At 42.6% G+C, this 16,503-nt stretch overlaps 1 protein-coding gene across 1 annotated transcript in view; it reads left to right on the forward strand.

The window, feature by feature from the left end:
• The first annotated feature begins 5,883 nt into the window (after positions 1–5,883).
• The window catches only part of PGAP1 (post-GPI attachment to proteins inositol deacylase 1), a 48,058-nt gene continuing 37,438 nt past the window's right edge, over positions 5,884–16,503 (forward strand). The window contains exon 1 of the mRNA XM_060281504.2: positions 5,884–6,134. Within this exon, the coding sequence (XP_060137487.1) occupies positions 5,982–6,134 (153 nt within the window). The 5' untranslated portion in view covers positions 5,884–5,981. The remainder of the gene's footprint in view (positions 6,135–16,503) is intronic.

The following is a 16,503-nucleotide window of genomic DNA, read 5'->3' on the forward strand; positions in this document are numbered from 1 at the left end:
AACATCTGGTGAGCCAAGGTTGAGGAAGCCTGACTTACAGGATTGCCTTTTTGAAGTACTTACAGGATTGCCTTTTCGGCTGCAACCCTCTGCATCCTTACATGGAAGTAAGCCCCACTGAACCAAGAGGACCTTCCTTCTAAATTCATGTGTTTAGGTCTTGGCTGCTTATTGGGAACCTAAGACGCTGCCTTATATCTAGCTCAGCAATGTTCTCTGAGGTTTCGTCTTCTGCTGCTCCGCATGGGACGAATCTACGCTGGTCAATTTAAAACATTATAGATGCGTGTGACACCAGAGGGCTCTGTAGAGCAATGTAAAACCATCAATGTAAAATTCCATTGAGAGCTACGTAATGTTTCTTTTTTACCGTTTTTACAATCAGTATAGATCCAGCCTTGGAGATCCCAGTGGGCTATCGTTCTACCCCAGATGCCTTTCTCCCCTACCGCTAATTCCAAGCCTATTGGAAAGACAATGTTTTAAATTAGACCCAATATTTTTTATAGTGTATCATTAAATGGTAAAAGAACAGTGCAATCCACAGCCATTAAAAAAATGTTATAAGGCTTATAAGTATAAGCGAGATACTGGCAATCAACTTCAGTGTGATGCGGATTACACTCTAACGATTCTCTAATCTAAATGGCAATACTGTTTTGTAGCAGACAAGGTACTGTATTTAAACTATAGGTAAGATCAGGTTTGATCTGTTTTTTTATTTGTTAAATCTGTCGGAGGCTAAGCACTCTGCCTGTTCCATTGAAATTGGTGGGACTTGCTTTCAACTAAATGTGTTTATGACTGAGAAGCATGAACTCGATTGTGAGTAGCAATGCATGCATCCCCTTCTATGTCCACATTTCTGTGTTGACGACTAGTATTTAATTCTTGTGAAACTTCAACTGCAGGGTTATAATGCATGGCACTTACCGCTTGCTGGTGTCTATTGTTTCAATTGTAAGATGAACTAGCTCAGGGTTTTGTTTTGTTTTTATCACTACTAAAAGGGCACCACATTATGTTTTGGTACTTTTCCGCAGCAAACATCTGCTGTACTTAACTATGAATCAAATGCTTAAACTCAATTTATTGTCTACTCTTGTACAGAAACTTGACAATGTGTTTGGGTTTTTATCATCTAAGAAACTTCTTAGAGTGCCTTTTTATATTTGTGTATGCTGGTATGTTTTGTGACTTGTCTTTCATTTGAGTGATACTGAAGCAATATAATACATGTATATTTTCATTTCAAACCTTTCTTTGAATGTTTCTTTTTTAAATCTTGTGTTAACATGGAAATTAATATGCTAAATTTGTATAGGAATTGTGATAACTTTCTGCAGTGCTGCAAACACTTTCTTATTACACAAAGCAAACCTTAGGTCAGTGTTACTGGGAAGGGTGTTTTAAAATGGTGACAATCTTGAGTGTGTATAAAATACAATTATACATGGTTGTAATGCAGTGATATAAATATTTAAAAAGCCAATATCTAATGTTTTTTGTAGTTTTGTCTTCATATTCTATGCTTTTAGCATGTGCAATATATCTCTACAAACCATGGTGATATGAATCTGGTGCCAGTGTTACATTTTGTAAGAACTGTTTGTAATAAACAATATGAAATATTGTTGAATGGTTTCAGTGTGTTTGTTGCTGGTTGGTTTTTTTTAAATCTAAACTGAACTTCAGTGACATAACTATGTAATTAAATGACATGTTTGCACAAAATGGGTATGAGAGATCAATTTAGACCCTAGGCACAGTTCAATATCTTTTTCAACTACTGAATGCTGTGTTAGTTGTAACTGAGCAGCTTGATTCAGATGGATATTTTTACAAATAACTGGTATGAGTATTGTGGCAAAGCTTGAGTCCATTTGTTAGTACTTATGCATATTTTCAGGTTTCTATAAACATGCACACATAAAATTAAGCAGGAAAATGCTGATCCAATCCCATGATTAAAGACTGCTAGACAATAAATTAAAAAATGAGTTTTATATGAGCACAATCAAAATATGTAAAAACATAATTGAAAAGCATGAACTATCATTATGATAAAGCCATCAGTGTTATATGGAATTAATTATGATTTGTAATAAAAGCACATCTAAATTATGATATTGATTTGCATAAAATACATACCCTCCCTAATAAAAACAGCAATCTGAAAACTTTCAAAATCTACCAAGGCATTTAATTAAAAATCCAAAACATATAGAAGAAGAAGAACTGTCCTTACATGCTGATCTGAAGGGGACCAAATGAAGAAGGGAGTTTTCATGGTCCACAGAATGTCCTGTTCCTCATAATCACTTATTTAACCTTGGATGGAAGTGGGATGCAGAACAGAGTGTCTCTTGAACTTCTTAATACATTGGTAAAAGGTAAAGGTAAAGGGACCCCTGACCATTAGGTCCAGTCGTGACCGACTCTGGGGTTGCGCGCTCATCTCGCATTATTGGCCGAGGGAGCCGGCGTATAGCTTCCAGGTCATGTGGCCAGCATGACAAAGCTGCTTCTGGAGAACCAGAGCAGCACATGGAAACGCCGTTTACCTTCCCGCTGTAGCGGTTCCTATTTATCTACTTGCATTTTGACGTGCTTTCGAACTGCTAGGTTGGCAGGAGCTGGGACCAAGCAACGGGAGCTCACCCCGTCACAGGGATTCGAACCGCCGACCTTCTGATCAGCAAGCCCTAGGCTCAGTGGTTTAACCACAGCGCCACCTGGGTCCCTAATACATTGGTAGAACCGTGTAAAAGCAGGCAAATAAGTGTGTTAGACTGAAAATGTTTCGGGCATGGGTAATTTGGCCCAAAACCAAATAAGAGAGACACTGAAGAATGAACAGTTTTGGAGTAACAAGTAGGATCTTCAACTTGGCTGTTTGGAGAGTTATCCCTCTTAAGGTTTTTTGTACTTCTGTACACGGTTGTTTCTAGCACATTGCTTAGATACAAAGCATGTGTAACAGCAGCTAGATCTACCTTTTCAAGGAAAAAGGAGAAACTTATTTGTTACAATGTATTTGATCTTTCCCATTAACATCTCTGCTGACAGACCTCCTTTGGGTTGTATCTAACTAGGTCATACTCTAGCGTAGACCCAATGAAATCAGTAGACACGACTAAGACAGTCCCACTAGTGTGGGAATCGGTGTACACACAACTAGGGTTGCAATTTTTTTAAAAAAAAATCCCTCCAAAGTTGTTTTTACAATTTTTCGGTTTACTTTCCTAAGATCCAGGACAAACTGCCACCTTTCAGAAATCCCACCCCTGGACATCACTTCCGCCTTTGAAACCCCAGTGATGTATGTCAGCTCTACATTAGCCACAATCCATATCTATCCTGCTGTTTCTTACAGAATACTTGCCTTTTGATGCCTTTCTCCCCCAAACCATCTTCGATCCAAATTGAGAAAAATAATGACCTATCTGTGTTTAAAGCCATTAATTTCAAGTGCATTAATTCCGGTGTGTTTATTCTTGAGTATGACCCAGCTGAATACAACTCTTTTAATATATAGCTTTTTAGGCTAGAATTGGTGGATATATTGGTGGGTAAATTCCTTTGTTTTCTAATTAACTAACAAATTCTTTCACTAAGGCCACTTGGAATTTAGGAATGTGCAGCCGACAGCTTACTGCAATCTTAAGTACTGTATTTTATACCGGTAATACAGACCTTCCCAAGTGTCCCTATTTTCCAAGGATGTCCCTTTTTTGAGAAGCCGTCCTGGTTTCTGATTTGATCCCAGACTATCCCACTTTTCCTTAGGACGTCCCTATTTTCATTGGAGAAATATTGGAGGGTATGAAGTTATCCGACCCATAAGCCATCTATAGGCAATCCTGTATAGGAAAGATGTTTGGTTTTTTAAATGTTTTGTAATATTATTATATATGTTGGAAGCTGCCCAGAATGGCTGGGGGCAACCCGGTAAGATGTGTTGGGTATAAATAATAAAATTATCATTATGGAATGGGATGTCCCTATTTTCACATCTGCCATTTTGTGACTGGTGACCATGGCACTTTTTAGAGTGCAGGAAAGGAGTGGAATTTTAGGTTAGGAAAGCATCCAGGAGAGGTGAACCACCGCTTTGAAGACTTCCATGTAGGAAGAAGTGCTTAAGGGCGAACAAATTTAGTCTTAATAGTTATAGTAATTCCGTTGCTTTCTGCAACGCTTCATTGCAAAGCTTCATTGCAATCTCCCTGCCCACCACAAAAAAGTGTCTGCATTTTTTTTTTTTGGCCTTTGCCCTCAATAACATGAGGGCTAATTTTGGGCTAGAATCATAGCTGCCAAGTTATCCCTTTTTTAAAGGGATTTTCCATTATGCTTAATAGGCTTCCTCGCGAGAAAAGGGAAAACTTGGCAGCTATGGCTAGAATACATCTCATCTCCTCTTTCCTAAGGTAGGGCATATCCTCTTGGCACTGGCAAGGGTCCAAAGCGCTGGTTCTCATCTCTATCAATAACTTCTGCCCTCTTTTCATCAGGTCAGAGCAAGGTCAGGCCTTGCTCCAAATGGTTTGCCATTTCCTCCAAGGAGCAAAAGGAAGCAAAGCAGAGAAGGAATGAAGGCTGGGTGACCCTAAGTGATCCTATTTCCCTCAGAGACATGTGAAGCCTCTTTATTTAAACCTCTCCAGGATTTATTTTAGGGGTACAAGGTTTATGTTGGGGGGGGGAGCAGAAAGTTATCTGCTATGCAAATAGTTAGTTGGGATTTTTATTTATTTACTTAACTGGGGGGCAGTTGTCCCTCTGCACCCCCGGTCCTCCCCATTTTTGTTTTCACAGAAGGTGCCATACATACATATAGGATCATCTGGGTTTGCCCGATCCCCCCACACTTTTAATGCTTGCTTCTTATTTTGGCGAGCTGTTCTTTGATTGAGTAGAATTGCACACTTGCATTCCCCCCCCCCCAGGTAAAACAACACCCAAAGCTTATGATGACATTATAATGAAGTGCTCCTGCGAGTGCCAGATTTACATATAAGCTAGCAAGCTATAGCTTAGGGCCCCACTCTCTTGGGGGACCCCAAAAAAATTAAAGGGGAAAAAATGGTGTACATTTCCAAAATATAAAAATAAAATTAAACCTACATACAGCAACAGTGTTTTGTGTTGTGTAGGCTCCTATGATGTAAGTAATGGGCCCTGCCAGCTAGCCTGCTCCCTTAAATATCACTAGTTTGCTATTATTATTTCATGTTGTAGCAAGTTTGTAGAGACTGGATTATGAGTCTTTGTAATTTGTGTTTCTAAAGGAACTTTTGTTATTGCCAAATGCCAATGTGTTTACATTATTAAGTTTGTTATGAATAAAAAATCATGTTAGAGCTTAATATTTCACTATTAATAAACTTCTTAATTGTATTTCAGTTCAACAGTTACTTTGATAAAATACATATTTTGTTATGTGCATATGGCTTTAGATACCTAGGTCCATAAATTACCATATATCCTATATCCAACACAAAAATCAGCGACAATTTGTTGTTGACATAGGACAGCTGGACATATAAAGGGCCCCATGACCTTCAGTAGCTGAGGGCCTCATCAAACCTAAATCCGGCCCTGCTTCCTATCCTGGCGGGATATATATAAGCGCGGCCCCTTTAAACGCCGACCCTGCCAAGAAGCTGTCATTCCACCCCCCTTCTCCGCTCCCACTGCCAGTATTGCCCGTCCTCCGGGAATCCCAACATGGCGCCTAAGCCGGAACCCGGCCCTCTGTCGACCTTCCAAACATGGCGACGGGCCCACCCCACCCGCCTTTCCCCACCCGCTTTCCCTTCACGCTTCGAAGCCCCACCCCTGGACCCGCCCCTCCGCCAAAAAAAGAGCTTTGCCCCGCCCCCACGCGGGGCGTCTGTGTGTAGCCCAGTGAGGCGAACCGGGGGGGAAGGAAGAAGAGGGAGACCCGGCGAGCGGAGACGCAGCGGGCGGCAGGCATGTGGCTGGAGGCGGGCAAGGTCCCTGGAGCCGCGGCGGTCTTTTACGGGGCTCTGGCGGCGCTCGTCCTGCTGGGCGTCCGGGACGTGCTCTTCCAGTACGAGGAGAACCGGTGCAGCATGACCTACATGTTCGAGTACCCCGAGTATTTGGTGAGGGGCCGGTCGCGGGGGGGGGGGGAAGGGAGCGGCGGTGCCGGTTAGCGGGTTTTTTGGGGGGAGGGGTCGCTTTCTTCTCAGAAAGGGCGGCCGGTGCTTCTCTGGGAACAAGACCCTGGACGGTTTCAGGGCAGGGGGGGGGGGAGGCAGGCAGGACCTCCGTTGACGCCTTTCACCGCCTTCTTCCATAATAATAATTAATAATAATAATGATGATTTTGTCATTTATACCCCGCCCGCCCATCTGGCTGGGTTTCCCCATCCACTCTGGGGCGGAGAACTGGGCAAGAGAAACGATCTGACTTTTTAGAAGGCAGCCCCCCTGTGTCGGGAGCTTTTTAATGTTTGATGTTTTACTATGTTCGCATATGTACTGTAAGCCAGCCCAGAGTGAGCTGAGTAGTAGTAGTAGTAGTAATAATACTGTAATAGTAATTTGTAAGCATGCACTAGCCTCTCTGTTCCTGTGAGAGAAGTACTAAGATGCCACTGTCTGTATACCAACCTTCCTGCATTTAGGGGGCACACTTTATTATTATGAGAAGCAGCAAGATGTCTCTGTCTGTACATCAACTTTTTTCCATTTTGTGGCGTGCCTTTCCTATTATTATTATTAATATTATTATTAGTAGTAGTAAGATGCCACTCTCTGTATACCAACCTTCCTGCATTTGGGGGGCACACCTTATTATTATGATTTTGAGAAGCACTACGGTGCCACTGTCTGTACAAAATTTCCCCCCCGTTTTTTGGCATGCCTTTCCTGTTGTTGTTGTTGTTGTTGTTGTTAGAAGCCCTAAGACTCCACTGTCTATACATCAACCTTTCCCCCCAATTTTTGGCGTACCTTTCGTATTACTATTCTTATAATTATTATGAGAAGTACTAAGATGCCACTGTCTTCTTGCATTTTTGTGCAAGGAACATGAATCTTAACATCCAGGGGAACTGTGAACAAGTGTGTGTGTGTGTGTGTGTTTGTGTCAATCTGAAGTTATTGTATGGTTTATCTCTGCAGATCATAGCATAAGTATAAAGATGGACCTAACGGAAATATGACAGGGTGCCCTTCTTGATGAGCTCTGGCGACCTTGCTACAAGTCTGGTTCCAGCCTCATGTCCTGAAAGGCATTCAGGCATACCCTGACTTCTTCACATCTTACATAAAGGTCAACACATGCAGATTTAGTTACCAAGTACAGTCTACAACAGGCATCCCCAAACTTCGGCCCTCCAGATGTTTTGGACTACAATTCCCATCATCCCTGACCACTGGTCCTGTTAGCTAGGGACCATGGAAGTTGTAGGCCAAAACATCTGGAGGGCCGCAGTTTGGGGATGTCTGGTCTACAAGATAATTTGAAGGCAGAGGGCAGGCAAAAGATAGCCAGTTCAAGTTACAGCCCACCAGGGTGATTTCCATTCAGTTCCATTATTCTTTCTAGTTGCGATTCCTGCATTGCATGGGGTTGGACTAGATGACCTTTGGGGTTCCTTCCAACTCTACAATTCTTTGATTCTTATCATGAGAAGTACTAAGGTGGTACTGGCTATGTATTAACCTTCTTGCATTTTTGTGGCACGCCTTTCTTTTTATTCCACACTTTGAATATATCCTCTCGTTGATTTGGTACGGTCTCAGTTGCCACAATCCCAGACACGACTGTTTAGAAGTGGGCTCCATTGATTTCAATGGGGACTTTCTCCCTAGGATGCATGTATTGGATCGCAGCCCGAAACACACATTCAGGTTGGAGTCCTAAAAATGCTTGTTAGTCTTGATTCCAGGGTGCTAAACCCACCAATATTTTCCTCTTCCTCTTCATAATCTTTTATTAAAGCTTTTTCATCATACAATAATATACTAAAAGAAACTAATCTAAAATAAAAACAAGAACCAAGAAAGAAAGAGGAAACAGAGCCCTCTCTCAAAGGTAGCTGTTAACCAATGTCACGTACAGAAAGTGATAGCTCCTCCCAACCTCTCACCCTGGGAGATCTTCACTTCCTTGTGTCTCACTCAGGATCTTTCCACCAACCATCCACCACATTCATGGGTGTGTCAGAGATTTTCTTCAAAGTGTTTCGATTTGCACTGCAAGGCTCCATCCCTGAAAGCTCTTGCTTGTAAGTTTCATTGAACTCAGTGGTACTTCAAAGTAAACATGGGGCCTTCTTATTTTGCACACAAGTGTGTGTCGATCTACTCTGTTTGGAGTGTAGTTTGGATGGGTTATTTTATTTTATTTTATTACCAAAATTCACCTTTGTAACCTGTTCCAAGGTTGTTAAATTCAACACATGGAGTTGTCTCCAACAAATTGCTTCTGTCTGTGAAAAGACAGCAGGCTCCATCTGCCACAGTTCCCAGACAACATGTCTCCAAGGTTTTATTGAACCCTGCCATCTCTCCAACCAGAAACTGAATGCTGCATTCACCACTTTGTAGCTTCCTTGATTATGAGGGTGCAAGGTTCTTAAAGGTATGAATGTTGCTAAAAGCATATTCTTTGCTCCCAGAGTGTACTCCAGCATTCTACTTCTGGTACAACAGGCTTTTCCGGTGTTGGCTCAAAACGACCACCTTTTTTCACACCCAGTTGCATCCTGAGATGGTTACTACTGATGGTTAGTGCTGCATGGCATTGCTATTTAACAACTACATGAAGCCACTTAGGGAATTTGAAGCACATTGTTGTCTGTATGCTAATGACACACAACTCTGCTTCTCTGCGATATCTGAATCTGGAGGTGCTGTACAGGTCCTGAACCAGGGTCTGGACCCATAATGGACTGAATGAGAGCCAACAAACTGGAACTGAATCATAGGGCCCTCCTGTGGGTGAGTGGATTCCAGGTTTGGGAAATTGGTCAGTTGCCTGTTCTGGTTGCACTTCCTCTGAAGTAACAGGTGCAAATTGCTTGAAGGGTGCTCCTTCAACCAGCATTGTCACTGTAGACTCAAGTTTCTTGGAGTGCCTTTTACCAGCTTTGGCTGATAGACCATTTTATGAGTGTTACATGACAGAGTACATACCTGGGTAAACTCTAGAGCTGATTACCTTATTTTTTGTTCCATAAAATGCACCTTTTTCCTCCTAAAAAGTAAGAGGAAATGTCTGTGCGTCTTATGGAGTGAATGCATGGTCCCTGGAGCTGAATTGCCCAGGGTCTAAAGGCAGATCGTGCTTTTTTAAAATAATAATAATAAAGAGTTAAAGGCTAACAAGAGGGAATGAGCGCGTTGAAAGGAACCCGCACAGCAGCTGATTGCAAGAGATCGGGGAGGGAGATAAGAGAGCTAGCTCCCTTCCCGGCCCCTTGCCTAGGCCTCAGTTGTTGTCTGCAGAGGGAGACATGTGACTGGCTGATTAGATTATCTGTCTGGAAACTGTAGAAATGGGTCCCCTTCCTAGAGAAGCTGCTGAACTGTGAGTTGAACCCCATAAAAACAGGATTTTTTTCCCTTTGCAAGGAAACTCAGCAACTTTGAGCTGATCCTAAAAATGGAGCTTTCCCCCTTTGCAAAAAAGATGTACAACTCTGAGCTGACACCCCAAAAGGGGGCTTTTCCCATTTGCAAAAAAAGCTGCACAACTTTGAGCTGATCCTTAAAAAAATGGAGCTTTCCCCCTTTGCAAAAGAAGCTTCCTCAAATATTCAATTGGGAGGGGGGAGGCACCTAGGCCTCTAGGAGTTGGCTGCTATGCCTAGGACAATTCAAGAAAGCAAAATATTTTTTTTTTGTTCTCGTCTAAAAAACTAGGTGCGTCCTATGGAGCGAAAAATACCGTATTATAATATGTGGGGCTGCACTTGAATTTAGTGCAGAAGATACAGCTCGTACAAATTGCTGCCGCCGCGTTTTTCTCTGCGGCAGCTTCTTGACAAAGCATGACACGTCTGTTGTGCCCCATGGCATTCTCTTTCATTTAGAATTGAAGCAGCCCCAATATGGTTAGGTTCCCAGTGTTTGTTGAAGACTTCTTTCAGGCGCCACACCCATCTAGTCTTGCTTCCTGTTCTCACAGCAGCCAAACGGATGCCTCTGGGAAGTCTGTAAGCAGAAGCTAAGTGTAACAGCGCTCTCTCTCCACTTGTGATTCTCAGCAACTTGGTATACAGAGTTATATTGCCTCTGGCAGTGAAGGTAGAACATAGATGCCAGACTGGTAACCGTTGTATAATGTAGAGTGGCCCATAAATTATGATACAAAGCCATGGTAAAATATTGTGCCAGTTTTCACACAGAGATAAACTACAGTTAATGGCTTTTCAGCTGTGTGCTAAGTGCCATTTCCTTGATTGCTTCTGCTTTGCTCTTTCCCCCTTTCTTTAGTGCAGGCAGGAGCTGTGAGCCATGAAGCCTCGACTTGCTGTTACGCGCAAACTGGGGTCGTGCTTTGTTTCTCCCTAGCAGACAATGGTTAGCAAGTGAGCAGCCTTCACGTTGACTTCCTCATTGCGTTTTGTTGGGGAGAAGCAAACTGTGATTCCGATTCAGATATCTTGTTGCTTGCTCCAGCAGAGGAGCAAATCACAAGCCATCAGGCATCCCAAGTTAGCGTGCTGTTCTGTCGCAAAAATCCTGGCTTACCGTTATGTGGAAACAAGACCATCATTCATTAATACAGTATCTAGATCAGCCCATCTCTCCCAGTCTCTCCCCCTTCTGTCTTCAGAAAATGGCTGTGGTGCTAGCAATCTGACCTGCTGTAGGTAAGATCACCATTTGTGGACCAAGATCTACCCAATGGAGACAAAATAAAAAAATTCCTTCAGTAGCACCTTAAAGACCAGACCCTTATGTATATTCAGAGGGTGGTGGGGGTGGGTGGGAATGGGTGATGGGCTGATGGGAGTGGTGAACCTGTTGATGGCTGTTAACGACTGCTGATGACTGCAATTGGTCCTGCGGGCAAAAAGCAAGGGCTGAGGCGCTAAAGAAAGCTTGATCATGCATAATGAGATAAGAATCCTATGTCTTTGTTCATCCCAGGTGAACATCCACTCCTATCAGCCCATCACCCATTCCCACCCACCCCCACCACCCTCTGTATATACATAAGGGTCTGGCTCTTCTGTTTCAAGTGTATCTGAAGAAGTGTGCATGCACACGAAAGCTCATACCAAAATAAAAACTTAGTTGGTCTTTAAGGTGCTACTGAAGGAATTTTTTTATTTTGCTTCGACTCAGACCAACACGGCTACCTACCCGTAACTAGAACCAATGGAGACAGTTGCTGTAAATGATAGTACTCCTGAACCTTGAAAAGAGAGAATTTTGCAGCTTGTTATTGCATAACATGGCAAGCACGAGAAAAGCTGAACCTGCCAACATTTTCTCCTCCACAGCAATCTTCTATTAATTGGGTCATATTAGGCACAAGAGGTCACCCATTAGGTTTCCATTCTGTCTGCTTACATACCTCTGTTTCAATAAGGATTCGGGGGCAGGGAACCAGCTTCAGCACAGAGTAGGGAGAAGCATGAGAATTTTAATAGGCTTGAGAAAGGACACCCACACAGTTTTCTGCACCTGACTTGGGTTGCAATTTGGGTGTTGAAATCTGTTTTATCCTCAGGATATTCAGTGCAATAATAGCTAGGTTTCATGTACAATGGGTGTGGGAGTGCCAACCATAAATTAAATACAGTATTTGCTGCATGTTTGAAATGGAGGGGAGCGGAGACTGGTTATCTGATGGTTTAAGCGTATTGTTCTTTATCTCTGCATTCCTAAAACCCTTCAAATAGTGGATGTACTGAAATAAAGTAAAAGATAACAGCTGTTTTAATATAGAAAAGGCTGATCCTTAACTTTCACATTGCTGTGATTTTAGTGAGCACAGTTGCTGGGTCGGAGGGAGAGAAATTGTTACAACTACTTTTAGGTGTGCAATATGATCACATCTTGTGCAGCGATTGCATGTATATGCAAAACCGTGTATACTCTAACCGCCCCCGCACAAGCATCCTTACCTTCTGGAGCTGGCACACCAAGTGGGCATTGCCTCCCAAAAGCTTACTGGGCAAGTCCTGCTCAGCACATGGGTGCTGGAATGCTATAGCAAGTTCTCAGCAATAACAGAAATAAGATATTGAGGTTAACAGAGTATCTGAGTCAAAAGCCCCTAAAACCTGAGAAGCTTAGGGTCTAACAAATAGTCTTGTACAGAAAAACCATCTTGCCCAGGGACTTTCCCAGACATCATAAGTAACATCCCTAATTTCTTTGACCTGTTTTGTGAGAATTTCATTTTGAGAAATCTAACAACTGATGGAGAACCAGCTGCAGGGGGGGAGAAAATTCAACGTCACAGCTCATAGGACCCTTAACTTTCTTTTATAATTTAGAATAATACTTTGGGAAATGTAAATTTATTACTTTCGATGTTGTCTATACCATATTATACCCACCAATAATCAAAGGAATAAATTTCTGACTTTGCTTTAAGCAATAAGACAAAATTTTACCCTGCCTCTGGCCACTCTCCCAATAGCTGTGGTGCAAAAATACCAGAGTAAATTCAGCTCTAGCAGAACGTAGATTATCCAATTCATATTTACTGTGTTGCAACCTTCAATGTAGACCCAAAGAATGGGGTGCTCCAAATTGTCTTAAAATATATTTCACGATTTTCTCCAAATTTTCTTCTTGCGAAATTCTAATTCATTTCTTATGAGAAGCTTACGCTATAAAACCTTACCTCAAATAATAGGCCTTACATTTTCCCCATTCAGTAGCCTGAAAAGTAGTCCCATCATTATTTTCAAAATACTCTTGGCATTCAACACTAATTTGTGTTTTAAAGCAACCATAATACAAAAGTAAAATTTTATCAGTTTGACATCCCGTAAAATATTGTAAAAAAGGATACGAAACCGAAAAACAATGCAACCTAAAACAATGTTGCTCTACTTATGTGGGTAAAAATGGCCAGAGAGCCAGAATTCATAAGATCTTTAACATTCTCAGTAATCGAAACAAAATAAAAAAAATCCTTCCAGCAGCACCTTAGAGACCACCTTAGTTGATCTCTAAGGTGCTGCTGGAAGGAATTTTTTTATTTTGTTTCGACTACGTCAGACCAACACGGCTACCTACCTGTAACTATTCTCAGTAATTTCAGCCTTACCATTTGCAGACCATCTACTTGGTTATGAATTTGTATGTGCTTAAACTTTGGATGGAATTTGAAGTCTCCTTTTTTAAAATAATAGACAAAATGGTAAAAACTGTTAGATAATCACTCAAATGCTTGTTATCTTCCTGTCTTTCTGTACCAAAAAACAAAGCTGAGCTGAATTTCAACCCATCACCACACTAGAATTTGAAAATTACCCTCCAAGAAGGATTTGGATTTGATATCCCGCTTTATCACTACCCGAAGGAGTCTCAAAGCGGCTAACAATCTCTTTCCGCTCCTCCCCCACAACAAACACCCTGTGAGGTGGGTGGGGCTGAGAGACTTCAGAAAAGTGCGACTAGCCCAAGGTCACCCAGCAGCTGCATGTGGAGGAGCGGAGACATGAACCTAGTTTCCCAGATTACAAGTCTACCGCTCTTAACCACTACACCACACTGGCTCTCCAATGCTTGCAGACACATTGTCTTCTACATAGCTATAACTGGGGAGAGTTGGAAGGGACCCTGTGGTCACCTACTCCAATCCTCTAAATACAGTGGTACCTCTAGTTACGAATTTAATGCGTTCCGAACACACATTTGTAAGTCGAAAAAAATTGTAAGTTGAATCCCATAGGAATGCATTGGGAGAAAAAATTCGTAAGTCGAAGCAACCCTATCCAAAAATTCGTAAGTAGAAAAAATCCTATCTAAACCGCATCCAAGATGGCGGATTGAGCTCCGTTCATAAGTAGAGTTATTTGTAAGTAGAGTTATTTGTAAGTAGAGGTAACACTGTACAGGGTTCATAGCAAGATTTGTACTTTTTTGGATAAAAGTACCAACTTTATATAGAAGCCTTTAACAAACCTTAAGATAAACAGATATCCATTCTTAAGATATCCATTCTTAAGGAAATCAGCCCTGAGTGCTCACTGGAAGGACAGATCGTGAAGCTGAGGCTCCAATACTTTGGCCACCTCATGAGAAGAGAAGAATCCTTGGAAAAGACCTTGATGTTGGGAAAGATGGAGGGCACTAGGAGAAGGGGACGACAGAGGACGAGATGGTTGGACAGTGTTCTTGAAGCTACGAACATGAGTTTGACCAAACTGCGGGAGGCAGTGGAAGACAGGAGTGCCTGGCGTGCTATGGTCCATGGGGTCACGAAGAGTCGGACACGACTAAACAACTAAACAACAACAAGATAAACAGTTTTACGAGGGAATTTACTTCCTTAAACTACAGAGTCTAAAGGTGCTTGTAACACACAAAATACCCAGGTTAGGCGAAGTTTCTAGAGAAGAGTTATTAAATCAAGATAAAGAGTGAACAATTTACTGAACTTGCATTTTAAGGGTAAAGGGTGAGTACCTTTCACACCAAATGGAGTTCCTAGCAAACACTGCCCCCCCTTTGTTCTGATGCAAATGAAATTAGACACTTCAGCTTTTGAGATATCAGTAGTATTCCCCTTTTGTAGCATTGTGTATGTTTGTACAGCCTAATCACCTGAATGGTTTTGTTTAATGAAGGTAAGCTCTCCAGCAATTAGCCTTTACAGTTATACCCTTGGCATGAGATAAGCTTTATAATTTCAAAGCACTACAAAACGGGGGGGGGGGGGAGGTCCCAGGTTTAAGATTATGAGCAAAGTGTAACATTTATTTCATGCCACAAGATTAAAGGTAAAGGGGCCGACTCTGGGGTTGTGGCACTCATCTCGCTCTATAGGCCGAGGGAGCCGGCGTTTGTCCGCAGACAGCTTCCGGGTCATGTGGCCAGCATGACAAAGCTGCTTCTGGCAGCATCACCTGCGTCCGGAAGGGTAATTTCTAATAACACTCACACACCCCACTCAATCCTTCCGCTAGGCAAGCAAATCATTAACAGAGTTCAAGGTCACCTTCCAGCCAAGCTAAAGCAATCATGGAGGGTGTAAATACGTGTGTGTGTGTGTGTGTGTGTGTGACACTGGGGTGTGGCTCAGGAGAGATCCAGACCCTGAGGTTTCTCAACCCTGCTCTAGTGATACAACTGAGCACAATAAATGCAGCATACCAAATATAAGCAATAAAATCTTATGGAGAAAGCCATAATTTGGGGGAATCCAAGCCTGAAAGATGTAAAAGTAAAGCAACTAAATTCTGTTCACCAACTGCACAGGTAATGCTGTGCATTGGCCCACCTGGCTTGCCAAACCAGGTACTGCCGGGTCAGCTCTCAGGTTCTGTGCAGTTTACTGTACCGTACTTTCAATTCTGCACTGCAATCAGGAAAGCTGCTGCATGTTTTTGTTTCCCCCATAACAGTTTTACGTTGAAGCTGTTTTGTTATGCATCTCGTTTTTGGCCTCCTTTCATGATGCTTTTCGGGTAAAAGCCCAATCTGCTTGGCATTTGCACTACTCCTTCTTTATCTCTTAGCTTATTTTGCAAATAAAATATTTAGTATCAGATGTGGAAGTGGCAGACATGGAAACCAAATGGGACAATCTGAACCTTGCAGGGGCTTCTCTGTCTGAAAAAGCGCAGATGGGTAATGTCAGGGAGTTGTTGTGGCTACTCCCGAGTAAAGACCCTCCAGTCTGTTGTGTCCTTAAAGGTTTTATTGTGCATACTATTTACAGTGCAGAGATAGCAGAAAACATGACCTCCTAGTCACTCTCAAAACCCGGCAACGGCGCCCGTCTGCTTCGGGACCAGCATAATAACCTGGGCACCCCGAAACGCCGCCCCTTCGCCCTGCGTTTGGGGGCGCGCCTCACACTGGGTGCTGGAAGGAGCGGTGCCCCTTCCTCCCCTGGCTGGCTGGGGCAGTGCCTGGGCTCCAACGTCTCCCTGAGCCATCCCTCCTCCACTTGTTGGTCAGAGTGGTGCAGGGGCTCTGATGCCTCGCTGAGCCTTCCCTCCTCCATTCCGCTTCCCCCTGTCGCTGTGCAAAGTGCTGTGCTGGTCAGGATGATGGGGGGAGGCTCCCTGTAGGGAGTCCCCCTGACAGCTAAGCTTTTATATTTGAAAGCCAATAAATATAGCCGAAGTACCACAGGGTTTTCGCTTATTTTCTTTAGCTATCATTAAATTTATACCCCAGAATTTCAGGGCGCCTTCCAAAGGATAGAAACCAATACAAGCAATAAAAAAAGCAAAGAGATAAGAGGAAAAACAAAATCAGTCAGTCAAGGAGAGAATCACATTCCAATTAAAAATATTTAAGTAGTCAGGGAAAATAAGT

Source organism: Zootoca vivipara, chromosome 1, assembly GCF_965207765.1.
Source record: "Zootoca vivipara chromosome 1, rZooViv2.hap1.1, whole genome shotgun sequence".
In the NCBI taxonomy this organism is placed as follows: domain Eukaryota; kingdom Metazoa; phylum Chordata; class Lepidosauria; order Squamata; family Lacertidae; genus Zootoca; species Zootoca vivipara.